This window comes from Aythya marila (assembly GCF_965140915.1).
Source record: "Aythya marila genome assembly, chromosome: 10".
Lineage (NCBI taxonomy): Eukaryota > Metazoa > Chordata > Aves > Anseriformes > Anatidae > Aythya > Aythya marila.
In genome coordinates, this window is record NC_139051.1 from 9,667,937 (window position 1) to 9,681,793 (window position 13,857).

At 46.6% G+C, this 13,857-nt stretch overlaps 1 protein-coding gene across 4 annotated transcripts in view; it reads right to left on the reverse strand.

Annotated features, from left to right (window-relative positions):
* The window catches only part of PLXNB1 (plexin B1), a 74,252-nt gene that overhangs the window by 15,306 nt on the left and 45,089 nt on the right, over window positions 1–13,857 (reverse strand). For all 4 annotated transcript variants that reach the window (XM_082768226.1, XM_082768225.1, XM_082768224.1 and 1 more), the window contains 13 exons: window positions 13,263–13,419; window positions 10,070–10,178; window positions 9,868–9,976; window positions 8,864–9,718; window positions 8,315–8,440; window positions 7,197–7,319; window positions 6,086–6,179; window positions 5,677–5,843; window positions 4,477–4,628; window positions 2,505–2,610; window positions 802–938; window positions 426–602; window positions 71–239 (listed from right to left, as the gene is read on the reverse strand). In XM_082768226.1, coding sequence (XP_082624352.1) covers window positions 71–239; window positions 426–602; window positions 802–938; window positions 2,505–2,610; window positions 4,477–4,628; window positions 5,677–5,843; window positions 6,086–6,179; window positions 7,197–7,319; window positions 8,315–8,440; window positions 8,864–9,718; window positions 9,868–9,976; window positions 10,070–10,178; window positions 13,263–13,419 — 2,481 coding nt within the window. The remainder of the gene's footprint in view (window positions 1–70; window positions 240–425; window positions 603–801; window positions 939–2,504; window positions 2,611–4,476; window positions 4,629–5,676; window positions 5,844–6,085; window positions 6,180–7,196; window positions 7,320–8,314; window positions 8,441–8,863; window positions 9,719–9,867; window positions 9,977–10,069; window positions 10,179–13,262; window positions 13,420–13,857) is intronic.

Genomic DNA, 13,857 nt, shown 5'->3' on the forward strand with positions numbered 1-13,857 from the left:
GTCCACCTTTGCAGCACAATGCAGCAGCCCTCATGAACCCTCAGCTCCATTGAGCACTTTGCCACGCTACCTGCTGGATGCTGCACAGAGCACCCTCAGGGCACTCGGTGTCTGGGATTATTCTGCGCCATCGCCCCACTCCTCGGCGCCGGCGTTCAGATGGAGAGACTGTAACACGAATCTTCGGTTTCTGTACAACATCCAAGTTGTATCCGTGAACTCTGAGCACTCTCCCTCCGCTGGAAGAAAAAAGCAGGCAATCTCACGCACCTATTATTCATTAGCTCTGTCCCATGCTCCCACCTTTCTGTTTATGCCTGGCTTTTTCCAGAGTGCAGCACAACAAACAGATGCCACTGGTGCTGTAGCACCTGCCTGCCGTGGCACACAGCCTCAGGGAAGGCACAAGCCCTTGGTCTTTGTACCTGAGAAAGCTTTTAGGTGGCTCTGCAAAAGTGATGTTGGGATCCAGAGTATATCTGAAGAGGGATCCTTCCAGCCTCCGCTCCTGGTCCCCATACTTGATAGTGACTGGTAACTCTGCAGACACGTTGCTGGGACTTGTCTGACACGCCAGCTGATCCTCTGTCATCTCAGAGAGGCTTGGAGAGACAAGAAAGAGAACAAAGGATTAATACAGCCACTGCAGAGAAAGGCTCTATAGTACTATGCCTTGCTCTTTGCTGACAGCCTGTGAACCTGTTCCCATATTTTCCTAAATTTAATGCTGAAAACCCTGCAGGGCTCTGGGGTAAACTCAGGGCAGTGCACAGCCAGCACATGGGCAGGCTCTGATCTTACATGCGGCAGGGGAGGTCTCCAAGCAGGACACTGATCTCACTAGGATGTCCAGTCAGCAGCTTTGAGCCCAGAAGGGTGAGGCATGTTCCTCCTGCTTTAGGGCCCTGAGTTGGAACAATGGATTTCAGCTCCGGGTTCTAGAACAAAAAAAGAAAAAGAGATGAGTGACAAGACCCTCGCAAAATAAGGCAAGGAAAGAAAGTCGCAGTGATCTCCAGTGCTCTGAAAACACAAGCTACAGATTCCCAATCACATACAGTCCTCAGCTAGGCTCCAGCTGCTGCCTTGCTATGGAATGGCACCAGGAGAGGAGGGATCAACCACACTAGCAAGAAATGCGAATCAGGGACTTGTCTTTCCACAATGCAAGAGGCAGACAGATGCTGCAGACAGCAGAGCTGTGCGCCTCACACACAAACCCTAGGATTAACAGTTCAAAGGGATTGTTCAGATCAGTAACTGGATTAATAACTCAAGTTAGGAAATACAAGGCAGCAAATAAATTGTCTGTTTGTCTAGTAGATGAAGAGATTACCAGCAGGGAGCCTTAAGAATTTGTCTTAAGGCCTGAGCTGCTAAGCATGCTGTTAGGTCACCTGGAAAGGAGAAATGAAATTTGATAAATTATTCACACTAACGATGACTTAGTCCCAGGTGGTGCAGAAAAAAAATAAAAGAGGAACCAGGCAACAGAGTGGCGCAAGTAAGTCGCTACTGACAGATGATAAATGAAAAGCAAGATACATAAAATGAGAAGGAGCAGACAGACTACAACAACGAAGCCAGCCCAGTTGTGAGCTTTGAAATAACCCATTCAGGAGTGCTTTAGTGCCTATAACAACTCTATAAGCACAGATCCCAATAAAAACACACCAAGCCTTATGAATTCCTGGGAAGGGAATTGAGAATTAAATATATATATATATATATGATAGTACAAATTCTTGTTGCACTCACATCTTGAATGTAAGTATGCAGTTCTAATCACCCTGCCTCAAATGGTGATAAGAAAAGCAAAGCAAAGAGCAATAACAAGCACAATCCAATATACAAAATGGTTTTATACAGCAAAATGTAACAGCTTAAGACTTTTCAGACATCCTTCCTCTTCCCAGGGGAAATGTGAGACATGCAACTTGGCTAATACAACTGTAAGTTGTACAGCAAGGTTGAAATGTGAGTAACTAACTTAAAATTACTTAAATATTTCATACTTGCTGCATTTTAAGATATCGATAATTTATCAGAAAGGTGTTTAAAAATAATAGGAAGCTTCTACATACACTGGACTTACTGCCACCAGCTGCTGAAGGTCAGAAGTAAGAACTTTTCAAGCAGCAATTTGCAAATTAATAAAAGGAAGGTTACAAGTCTTAACAGTCACCAATGAAAATCTCCAAATCAGAGAAGTACTTAGTATTTTTCCTCTTTAAACATTTACATTGCCACCATCAAAAAAACAAACAAACAAAAAAACCTCACTAGACTATGGAAACCTTCATACAATCCAATACATCTGTTCTTATAATCTTAACAACAGGGAAGGAAAACAAAGAAAACAGAACTAAAAGACCAGATAAATTGGATAAAAACACCAGCACCAAGTTTCTGATAGAGAGCCGTAAGTTCATGCAATTGGCAGCTCTTCAGCAGAAATACTGGAAGAATAGGGAGAGGTATAAAAGAAGCAATAGCCACATTACCTGATAGGTGAAAATATGCCCAGAGACTCCACGTCCTCCTCCAGGCACTTCCACCACCACGTGCCCAAATCTCTCCGTCCAGCTCCCGCCAGTGACACAGACGATACTGCAGGACAATCCAAGAACAGCGTCACAGCACGGAAGAGAAAACAAGCTGTATCCTTTGCATCGTGTTCTAAAACCACCTAGCAACCACAGCTCCCTTCTCTTTCAGCCTTATCACATGCTCAGAATACACCACTGAACGTGGAAAAACTCCTTTAAAAGCCAGTTTAGGTGCAGCAGAAAAAAACAGGGGACAGTTCCAAACGGGCCCATCCTATCCAAGATCACTTCTTCAGGGACAGACAGGAGGAAGCCCACTACATCAGATGCAGAAAGAGGCCAAGAACTCTGCTACAGTCCAGATCACATCAGACACATGTGGAGTGACCTCAAGCCACACATTAGCACTGTGTCTGATGCAGAAAACAAACTCAAAGCTGTAGGTCTAGCTGGTCTTTAGCCAGCAGCCTCTGGGATCTGCCAGCCCTCCCTGTGTGCACCACCCATTCTTCCCTGTCCATTTTCCAGCTGTAATTTGGTATGGGAGATGCTGACAATGCAAAAAAAATCAGGTTATTCTTCTAATATACGATTCCTTGCTGCCCTGTTTGAGCACTGATTTACTATCAGAAAAACTTTGCTCTGCAGCAGGCTTTGCCAGATTCCCTATGCAGTATGAGATTAATTTTGTCTGGGCCTTGCTCAGGAGTGGGTTCCAAGTTCAAAGTTACATGCCCCCAACCAAAAAGGCCCAGAAATCTGAAGGGACTGGCAGGGAGCCAGTCCCAAGCTAGGACCTTGGGATGCCAGGTGACATACAGAACAAAGACAGTGCCACCCAAGAAAGATTACGCTCTAATTCTAGGATGAAAACAGAAAGCAGATGGATCCAGACAAACAAGCAGCACAGACAGGACAACACTGCTCAACACAGCAGGCCACTTCCCAGCAGGATCTTACCTTGCTCCCAGGGGAAGGGTGCTACAGCTACTGCTACCATGGAATGGAAAAATGGGTTTGTGATAGCTCTGATGAGAGGTTACTCACAATTGCTCTGCTCTTCTCTCCTCATCTCCTGCTGGTTGCTTGGCTCCTCTGCCTCCCTTGTCCAAGGCTCCCACCTACCTGTCCTGCCATAGGCCAACTGTACAAATATTTCTTTCTTTGCTTCCTAGCTGTTCCAGTCACACCTCTAAACACCTGACTACACTTGCTTGTTGTATGGTCCTTCCCTGACCAGACACACAACTACCCAATTTCCTTTATCACTGACGTTAGCTGGATTCAGCAGGACCTCTCTTGCCCCTTCTCATCCTTCCCATAGTCACTACTTTTACAGGCACCACGAGCTGCCATGCCCTGCTAGCCAACAAAGCGTGGCACAGGGCTCAGCAGGACTCCCCTGTCAGTCCCTGGCTACGAGGGTCCTTTCACTGGATTTGTTCAGGGAGGTGGAGGTCTGGCTAGAAAGTGAAGGAAAACACCTTGGGGTGTGCCTGCTCTAGCAGAGGCAGGAATTGTGCTGTACCTCCAACCACACATCCCCATCCTCATCCTGCGTTAACAAGGCCAGGATATTTTCCTGGCAGTGACACTTATAACAAGCCATGTCCTGTGCGTTACTGAAAGGAAGCTGTGACAGAGACACCCACAAAACTGCAGCTGAGCCCGTGACTCCCTGAGCCGGCTAGCTGTGTTCCGTACACTGCAGCACTGTTGGGTCATTGCCTTGTACAGAAACTTATCTCCCCAAGGTCACTGCCTGAGGAATAACTAATCAGACAGCGACCTTACTCGGGGGCACTCCCTGGGGAATGGGCAAGGCTCGATACCTGCTACAGCAAAGGCAACGAAATCTCAGCCTGGTGTCAGCAGCCAAGGGAAAAGCCAGCGCCTGTCTCTGGGAGAAGGTTCACACATACTCTACCTGCTAGAGATCTCATACTCTTGAGCATCTACGGCACAAGGAATTCCTGCAACAGTGACAGTTTCTGCAATGTCTTGATGTTTCTGCCCGAGGTTTGAGCCAGTGATGGTGATTCTAGTGCCACCTTCCACTGGTCCAGACAGGGGGTATACCTGCAAAGACACCCGCGCACGTGTAAGTGTCACAGTATCTCAGACCTCCTCAGCCTGGTGACTGATCTACAGCACCAGGCCCTTCACAACTGCCCCACTGCAAATTCTGCCTGGTCTGGCCATTGCTGATGATTCCCTTTGGTGGCTGGGACTAGAACCAGGCTGCATCCTCAGAAGAAAGGCCATAAAGAACGCCACAATCAGAGCTTTCTTTCCTATACCTCACCATTGCCAGCAGTTCCCCAGAGGGTATGAGTCCACTCTAGACTTCTACAGGCAAGGACTGCCCTGCTTTGCCTTCTCATCACCATGCTGACCACTCCGCAGGGCATCTCTACTGAAGAGTGGGAATGCACAAGCTGATAAATGTTACTGGTGTTGAAGCAGCAAGCACCATTACCCTCTCAGCATCAGTACGACAATGAATCACATGCTGCACAAACTTCAAAGCTCTGTCCCTCAGCAGCATCCAAGGTGAACTACGACAAGATGCAGCACATGGACGTTGTGTGCCACTGGAGGGAGGACAAGCTGACAGCAAAAGGGACACATGGCTACAGACACTTGTCATGTGGCAGTTAGCAAGAGACATTTAAAATAAACAGACAAAAATCATTAATCTCGGTAACCTGTCATGCCTTTCACATCCCTGCTGTGCCATTATCATTAGGATTTGCCCTCCTTTACCCCAGGCTCAGTTGGGCCAACCTGGTTCAGGCTCTGGCTCAGAGCAGCTGGGGGATCCAACTTGTGGACCCTTTCCAGCTTCTGAATGATTCAGCTCCTTCTGGCATGCCAGTTTCAGCTCACATGACATACAAATGCATCTTTCCCCAATGGTCTTTATGAGTACAGTGAAAGCCCAGCACAAATCTAGCATCCTCATGCCACCGAGAGTTCAGAGCAGAATAGGATTATCTTGCTCTTCTGATGGCCAATGTCCTGCTGAGGTGCACTGTTCACTCGGAGTTCACAGACCTCTGGTTTCAACCAGAGAATGCAGCCCTCCTTGCCCCAGGTGCAGTGCACTGGTGAGCGGGTTACTCACAGAGTGAATGAGTGGTGCTGGACACAGGTCTTCTATCTCTTCTTTGCAGGAGCCCCTGAAGATGCAGCTGGGGTTGCTGCCTCCACACCACACACAGTTGTACTTCGAGTCAGCTGTTTGGCAGCGGCTACAATCGGTGTGTCCCACAGAGCAGTTGTAAAAAGTCACTGCAAAAGAGAAACGTTCAGAGGCATCTGAAAGCAGCCCCTAAGGCACAGAATATTCCAGCACTTGGTGTCTTACAAAGAAACCCCTCCACCTCCTCTCTCTGTGAGAACTGATAGAACCGAGGCTGTGTGTTTGCCTCAGTCCCTGTGATAGGACTACTACAGATGCAAAAAGCCTGAGGATTCCTTGATTCCCTTCCATCCCACTTGCTGTCTCTGCTGAAGCAGTTTTGCATTCCTACCGTGGAGATCTGCAGCACTGTCCACTCGGAGGTGTCGTCTCCTCTGCACAAACACCACAGCATTGAATTCGAGTTGAGGTGCTGTGTAGCTGTACTGCAAAGACAAGGACCATGAAGGCAAAGGACTTAATGGAGGCACAAACAAGCCAGCTGAAGAGGTTGGAAAAACAAAGAACAAAATCAACACCCATCCTGCACAGATCATTAGCAGGCACAGCCTGTATGGAGCGTCCTGTGAACACAGTTGAGGCAGCACTGCTCAGGCAGTGGCAGCACAGACCTGTCCTCGCTGGCTCACTCAGGCACCGTTTTCCTCTAGAAAGAGCAGCTGACATTGGTTCACCAGGAAGAACACTGAAAACAAGTGCGTGCTCGTGCCAATACTTGTCTAACTTTCTAAATGCATTCTGAAATGTCTGATTTCTAATTACAAGCCACCTGCTCAAAAAACTGCTCAAGCTGGCATTTCTGCAATTTCAGCTGAGCTGAAGATGTAGCATTATAATTGGTCCGCACGGCTTGTGTGTGCAAAAGCCTATGTTGTTCCTTCTCCCTTGAATATACGAATTTGTGAACTAAAAATACCACCTCTGCTTGCAAATCTTGCCATATGGAAAATCTACACACAATCCAGAAATGTAAATTGCTGTTTTGATTGATTGCACCTGTTATTCTTACAATCCACAGGCTATCCTTCACCACCAAGAGAAAAAATGGCATTAATAGCATTTTTCTTTTCACAAAAGAACCACCACTGAGAAAGCCACGACCCAGAAACTGCAGACAGCAGAGGCTCAAGCTATAGCAGAGGCTGCAGTGTCCTGGCAGGTCGCAACGAGTGGTGATTCTGAGCCAGCACCATTCTGTGCCACATTGAATGCAGCAACAGATCTCGGGGCTCAGGCTGCACAATTTTTCTGCAAGCTGAAGCACCAGTACTGCCAGGCAGCACCACCACAGAGCACTATAATGATAAATACTGTATAAATGTTTTAGCAAAATATGGTCTTTTCCCCAAAGAGCTTGCCTCCTAGCCTGTCGGATAAACAAGCTGAGCAAAACCAGTACCAGTGAAACCTGTGAAATGGCATCACACGTCGCAAGCACTCACCTGGTTCAGCTGGCAGGTGATATAACACAGGGACTGGTTGGTTTCTTCCCTTTCCACATAAGCATCCATCACCATTATCCTCCCCTCCAAATTCAGGACACACTCATAGTCCCACTGCTGGTCCTACAGAGGAGAAGATTTATACAGCACCATTTCCTAATCACGTGGAGCTTCCTACTACATGACAGCAGGCTCCTGGCACTCCAATTCAGCACCTTTTACAAAGCCTCTTACTGTGCAGGCAGTGTGCTCCTGTCATTCCCTTTGTTATGCCAAATTCTATGCTATATTTGAAGGCTCTCTACACTCTTACTGTCTCCATGTACAAAAAGAATCAAACCAATACAAAACACGTAGACAGGAGCAGCATATGTATGTCAGTGTAGGGACAAGTCTCCACAGGAGGAAGAATTAAAGAAAAAACAGTGGGACTGTGAGGTTATGCTTGTTCAACTCTGAAACACTAGCTCAGAAATGAAGAGTTGAGTACACAGTGCACCTCAAAAACACTAAGTGTATTTTTTCTTCTCTCTCCTGTAAACCTTCCATTGAATTGCTTGGGCATGTTCTGTCAGAAAAAGGACATGCATCTGTAACTAGCTCTGCTGCTCTGAGCAGTGAAGTATATCAGGTTTAGCATATAAAGTAACAATTAGTCTGTGGGCTGCATGTTCTGAGGCGGTTGTTTGTAAAAGGTTACTAAATCAGCCTTCTGTCTTAAGAGGCAAAGAATTTTTATCAGAGACACACCCAGGGAACGAAGCTTCCAAGGGCCGGTTTTCCCCACTGTGGAGGCTTCAGGTACGACAGGAATAGCCACCACATCACATCAACATTACCAGGCCAGAAAGGAAAGGGAACAGATAACTTATCTTTAGCATATGGAGACACAAGCAACCAGCAGAGATTCAGCAGGAAGTTACTCCAAGAACTGCCATCTACAGTGTAGCACAGGTGCAACAATCCAAATACGTGCAGATTTCTGCAGCAGGTTGGTGCACACGTGTAGCCTCCTTTCTCTGCATGCCCTCCTACCCACCAGTAAATCCAACTACCTAATTTCTTATTCCCCCAAGTCAGTCGCTCCTCAATGCTAAGGTGAAATAGCAGCTAACTACCTGGTAGAGGTGGAAGTTCTTTCCTAGCAGGGTTATCTTCCTTGCCACGTTGACTGGAAACAGCGAAGATCCCTGGATTCCCTGCACACAGGGACACGCACCAGGACCCCAGCTAAACTCTTCATTCTGAAAACAAATACATCTTTAGAGAGAGCGGCTTTCATACCTATGATAGAGGAAATCAGAGAAACAATAGGCAAACAGAGAAATAAAGCCCTGCCTGGACAAAGAAACATCAGTGCTTCTTTACTATGAGTTACAGGAAGGCAACGCACCAGCCCAAAGTGGTGAACAGCAGAAAGCTGTGAATATGCTGGACATCACAGCAGCTGCCACCTTCAGGCCAGCAGCTTTTCTACAAGACCTGAGAATCTCCCACGTGTTTTTCTTCCTCAGGCTGCCACTTCTCACCCTGCATTTACAGTGGTCAGCCGCTACTTTCTCTGAGACCACTACCTCCCTTATGTGCTGAAATATTAGATCAGCAATCTATCAAAATTTCAAAGCATTACAGCCTTAAACTGCAGATTCTGAAGTCCAGCAACTTACCTCCTCCCAAAACCCAGGGGCATCATACTGATAGTCGAGGTCAGGGTGGAGGATCCTGGGTAAGTCAGGGACATCCCTCTCTGAAGAATCTCCATCACCCGACAGAAGAGTGGAAGCAGAGAAGGGAGACGTCTCATTCTCAGCCTGCAGCAAATCCATCCAGTCCTCCGTGTCCTGGAGCTCCGTGTCTTCCCCCAGCAGCCAGTCTGGGGGAGCTGACGGCGGGAGCTCCGAAGCAGGAATTTCGGTTCCCAGGAAACCAGGAGAGTCATCAGAGGCAGCAGGCTCCCCTGGCACCTCGCTGCGAGGCTGGGGAGATGGCATGGCAGACGTCTGGGCTTCGGTGGTAGGAAAAGAATTTGGAGGCCACCTGAAACTGGTGACGTGAGGGGAAGGTGTCACTGCTGGTGCGGTTGTGAGCAGAGGAGTAGCTACTGCAGTGGTGGGTGGGTCGGTGCCCCACGGCTCCTGGGCAGTGGCTGGCTCTGCGGTGGGCAGGGCTGCGTGATCCCCGTTTTTGGACAGACTGGTGAGGACAGATGCAGCAGGAGAAGTTGTGTCTGGCAGAGTGACAGCAGGTTTGTCTGCTGGTGGTGGCAGGGGGGCTTCTGTGACAGCCTGGAGAGATGCTGCTTCAGTTGAAAGAGTTGAGGATGTGTAGAGGAAGGTTTCTGTAGGCTCAGTCATTGAATCTGAGGTCGCAGAGGGAGTGACGTGGTTGGGCTCTGTGTGGGACGCAGTGCTCAGTACCACACGCACAGTGATGGGTTTTGTGGCCACCATAGGGGCTACGGTAGAGGATTTGGTGAGGGGAGCTGCTGAAGAAGGAAACACGCTTGAAGTTGGCAGCTGGGCCTAGAGAAAAACAACATGGCAGGGTGAGAGGAAAGAAAGAAGAGAAATGCAGAATAAAACCCAAGGAAGAAAAACACTCCACATTACACCCCATAGCAATGTCTCACAAGAGGCTGCTTCACCCCTGATGGACTGAGGAGGGGACGCACCCTTTCATTGTAGATGATGATTCCTTCCTCACACGCTGCCTTGTGGGTGCAGAGGTGCTGCTGGATGCACCAGTTACATCCCCAGGGACTGCTCACACACTTCTGGCACCTGGAAGAGTGGTAGAAAAGCAGCTGCTAAGATGAGCCAGGACAGGACAGCCACCCTCCCTACAACTACAGACAAGAAAAAGCAGGTGCTCACGGTGCTGATTTCCATAGCAGGGCCACTGCAGCACAGTCATAGAAAGAGAAGTCCACAGAAGCAATGAAGATGTCATGGAAACGCACTACAAGCTTTATGGTGACATGATCTGAAAGCAAAAATAAAAATTTTTTAGAAATGGAGCCACCGTAAGACTGCCACACTGTTAAAAAGACAGAGCATGCTTTAGGGAAGACACCTGGAGACAGCTTCCCTTCCATGCTGCCAGCATCTCAATCACCAGATTACCCTATGGACACTAAAAACTGGCTGGACAAGTTGCTCAGGAGTAGTTTATGACAGCTCTTGCCAACCCAGGGGAAGAAAGATGGCTCTGAAGATCCCTTCCTCTTCGTTTGCCATCCATCATCAGTGCTTCGTTTGCACTCCACCATCACCTCCACATATCACATATTAGAGGAAGAAGTGACATTCCAGGCTCAAAGCTGACTGACATCCTTTGTCATTCAAGGGAAAACACATGATTCCATGATTAAATACCGACAAAATTTATTACATATTTTTTGATTATTTTTTCCAGAAGTAAAGGGCTTCAACACACGTTCTTGTGAAATTTATTCAGTAATTAAAATCTTTTGTAAATTCTTCAGACACAAAGAATTTTTCTAGCCCTAAATAAGCCAACCTTCTCTTCCTTTCCTCACCGTTCTACGACTCTAAACCCCAACTCTTAGAACCAGCACACACTTCACGTACTGCTATCACCTTGAGATCTTTGTTTTATGTCCAGACTGAGAAGTGAGTCAGTGGAGGAGTTTACAAGACTTGTAATCTCACTTGCAATGACTGAAGGCTTATTTGCTTTGAACCCAGGTCTCACGTTAAGTACAAGCTTCAGGACAGCCAGACTCTCTTTGGGAAAGAGATTATCACTGCTTTCTTATAGACCAAATAACTGCAGAGATGGTCATAACTAACTACAGCTGATAGCATGAGCCCAAAGATGCTTTGCGTATGACTACTAAAGAAGCCAGTTAATCTCGTTCCAGTCAGATGCCCTCAACCCTAGAATTAAGCGCTAGGACTCTAAGTAATAGGAGCATACTGCATGCTCTGCTGAACTCTAGGCACTGCAATTTCGCCGAGACAATTTGCTATAAAAGCAGGTAATAAGAAGCTTGCCCATTGTTCCTCTCATAGAGTTCAGACCTCCTTTTGCAAGCAGGATTCACTTGCAAAAGTTTGGAATACAGCAAAATAGCTACTCTGTCTGGTGGAGGATCAGTCAGGCATAAACTTGGTACCTGACAGGGCGACAAGTGAGACATTATACTAGTAAAACAGGTGATGAGGTGTGTGTGAAACCCCAGGATTAGGAGAAAAGGTGGGTATCAGACACAGCTGAAGGCAGGAGTCACTTCAGTACTGCCAACTCCCCCCGCTGCTATAAAGGTGACTGCATCTGGCAGTGGTGGAAGGGCAAACACCTCCCAGCATTTCAGGGCTATGACACCATATTTATAAATATTCCTGTATCCAAAAAGCCCATTGTTTCCCATGACTGCCAATGACGCTGTTCAACAGTTGAGAAGACAAAGTTGAGTGCTTGCAAGTTAAGAGCAAGACTTTCTGCTACCAGTATGGGGCTCATCAGCTTAAAGTGACAGATGAACAGGTATGCAACCTTTAAATCAAAGCTGAAAAAAAGGCAAATGTTTTACAGAGGTGGGAAAAGCATTTTAAACAGGAGTGGGAAAGTACCAGCGCATGAGGCCCTAATGAGACCTCATTCAGAAAACAGTGTATGATTCTGGTTACGAAAATCTGATTCATCTTAGTAGGGCACAAAATTGCTCCAAAGAAGGGCTAGAAAGACAGTGAGAGAGAGAGAGAGAGAGAGAGAGAGAAAGAGCGCCTGTGTAATGAAAGAATATGAAGAGAAGGTTGGCACAGATAACACAGCAAAACTCTGTGCTAAGAAGGCCTGACCATAGTTCATTGACTGAGAAAAGAGCTCCAGAAGCAGAACAACAGATAAGATCAAATGGACACAAGCATCCAGGAATAAGTTTAGGCTAGAAAAGTTACTAAGTTCAGGCTAGAAAACAGAAGCAATTTGCTTAGCTTCAGAGAAGCAACATGAAAATTACATAGGTACAGCACTTAATTGTGAAAATTAGATTGTGGCTTTATCTATGCTGACATTTCCAGTTTAAATTCAAGTCAACATTTGCAGATCTAAATGGGGAAGCCAATCCTGCTCACTCTGCCCACAGTGGTAGTGCACGAAGCCTTCCCCTTTGTGCCTGGCCACCCTGAGGGGAGACCTGGGTGGTTCATGCCAGGCAGTGTGAAAGCCAACAGGCAAATACTGAGAAAACAAGACGCTTCAGTTTGAACAACTCAGCTAGCTGGGGTCTGCTGTCACATTACGTCCATGGAGATTGTTTCAGACCTATTAGCCAGCTGCATACTCGTATAGTAAATCTGTTTAGCTATTTAGGTGCATTATGTGGAATGATTCCCAGGCGGCACCTGCCTTTTAATTTAGATGAACAATTTCTCTGAAGAGATCAGCTCATCAAAGCTGACACTGACAGGCTGGGCAAAATCCAATGCACAGGCTATAAACTGAGAACTTTCCAGGTGCTTCGGAGTGGCCAATTAGCAATATTTAGCCAGTTATTGTTCACAGTAATAGAAAGCTGTGTATTTTCTGAGGTTTTGCTGCGTTGCGGATTCATTTCTAATCTTTTTAAGGGCTGTGGGTTTCCTCTTGCCTTCCCTTACAGGTACTTCCTTCTCCCATTAATTTGTGGATTTCAAAAGGTTTGCATTTTATTTGGTTAAAAAAAAAGAAAGAAAGAAAGAAAGAAAAAGGCAGCATTTAAGAGTCCTCTCTCCAGATTTATGATAGAAACTGCCAAGCCAGCCACCACTGTAGAGTGCATTTTAGATCATATTCAGATTTGCATACAACCCTTCAAGAAGGATCTCCTTTCCAACTACCAGAATTTGGCATCGGAATCTGGCAACAGCCCAGAATAGCACAGGATGTGTGTGACACACAAGTAGCAAGCAAACAGATATTATGACAGAATGAAATGAACACCTGCTGACAGACCATGTACATTCATGGCTGTTAATCCTGGCACTCTGACGGACCCAAAACGTACTTTCTCTTGACAGTGTTATCTGAGCTAACACGCTCCGTTTAAAGCATTTCACTGACCTGCTCCTGCTGGCAAGGTTGGTGCTTGGCTGGGATCTGGCGAAGGACACATGATTCCTGACTCTGTCAGAACTGCTGGGCTTTCATAATCTTCAAAGTAACACGAGTAGAATTCTTCCTCATGTAGAGAAGGTAAGTCCGAGATAGCCAGGAATATCTGCCAATTCAATAACATCCAGTAAATATCTTGCCCTCTAAACACATTCTTCCATTTCATCGAATTTTCTGGCTCTACTTTTTCAAAGCAAAAGCCCTATAAAGCAGTTATCTATATACACACCCATTTTCCTACAATACCTTCTAGGGCTTTCTGCTCTGTTCATCTCTTGCCATTCCCAAACTCAACTTGGCATCCACCAAGCAATTAGCAATTTCCCTCCTTTGCTCAAGTCTCTAGCAGAAGACAGATTCTTGCCACCTCCTGACACAATGACAGCCTTCAAAACACTGCAGTACCTCAGCTTTTCTGCCAGCTGATGCCAGACCGAAGCCATAACTTTGTGTAGCTCCTTTTAGATCTTCCTGACAGAAAGCATCAGAAACCCTCTGAATGCACAGACAGGGGTGCCTTATAGATATCAAGCCAAGGAAGGAC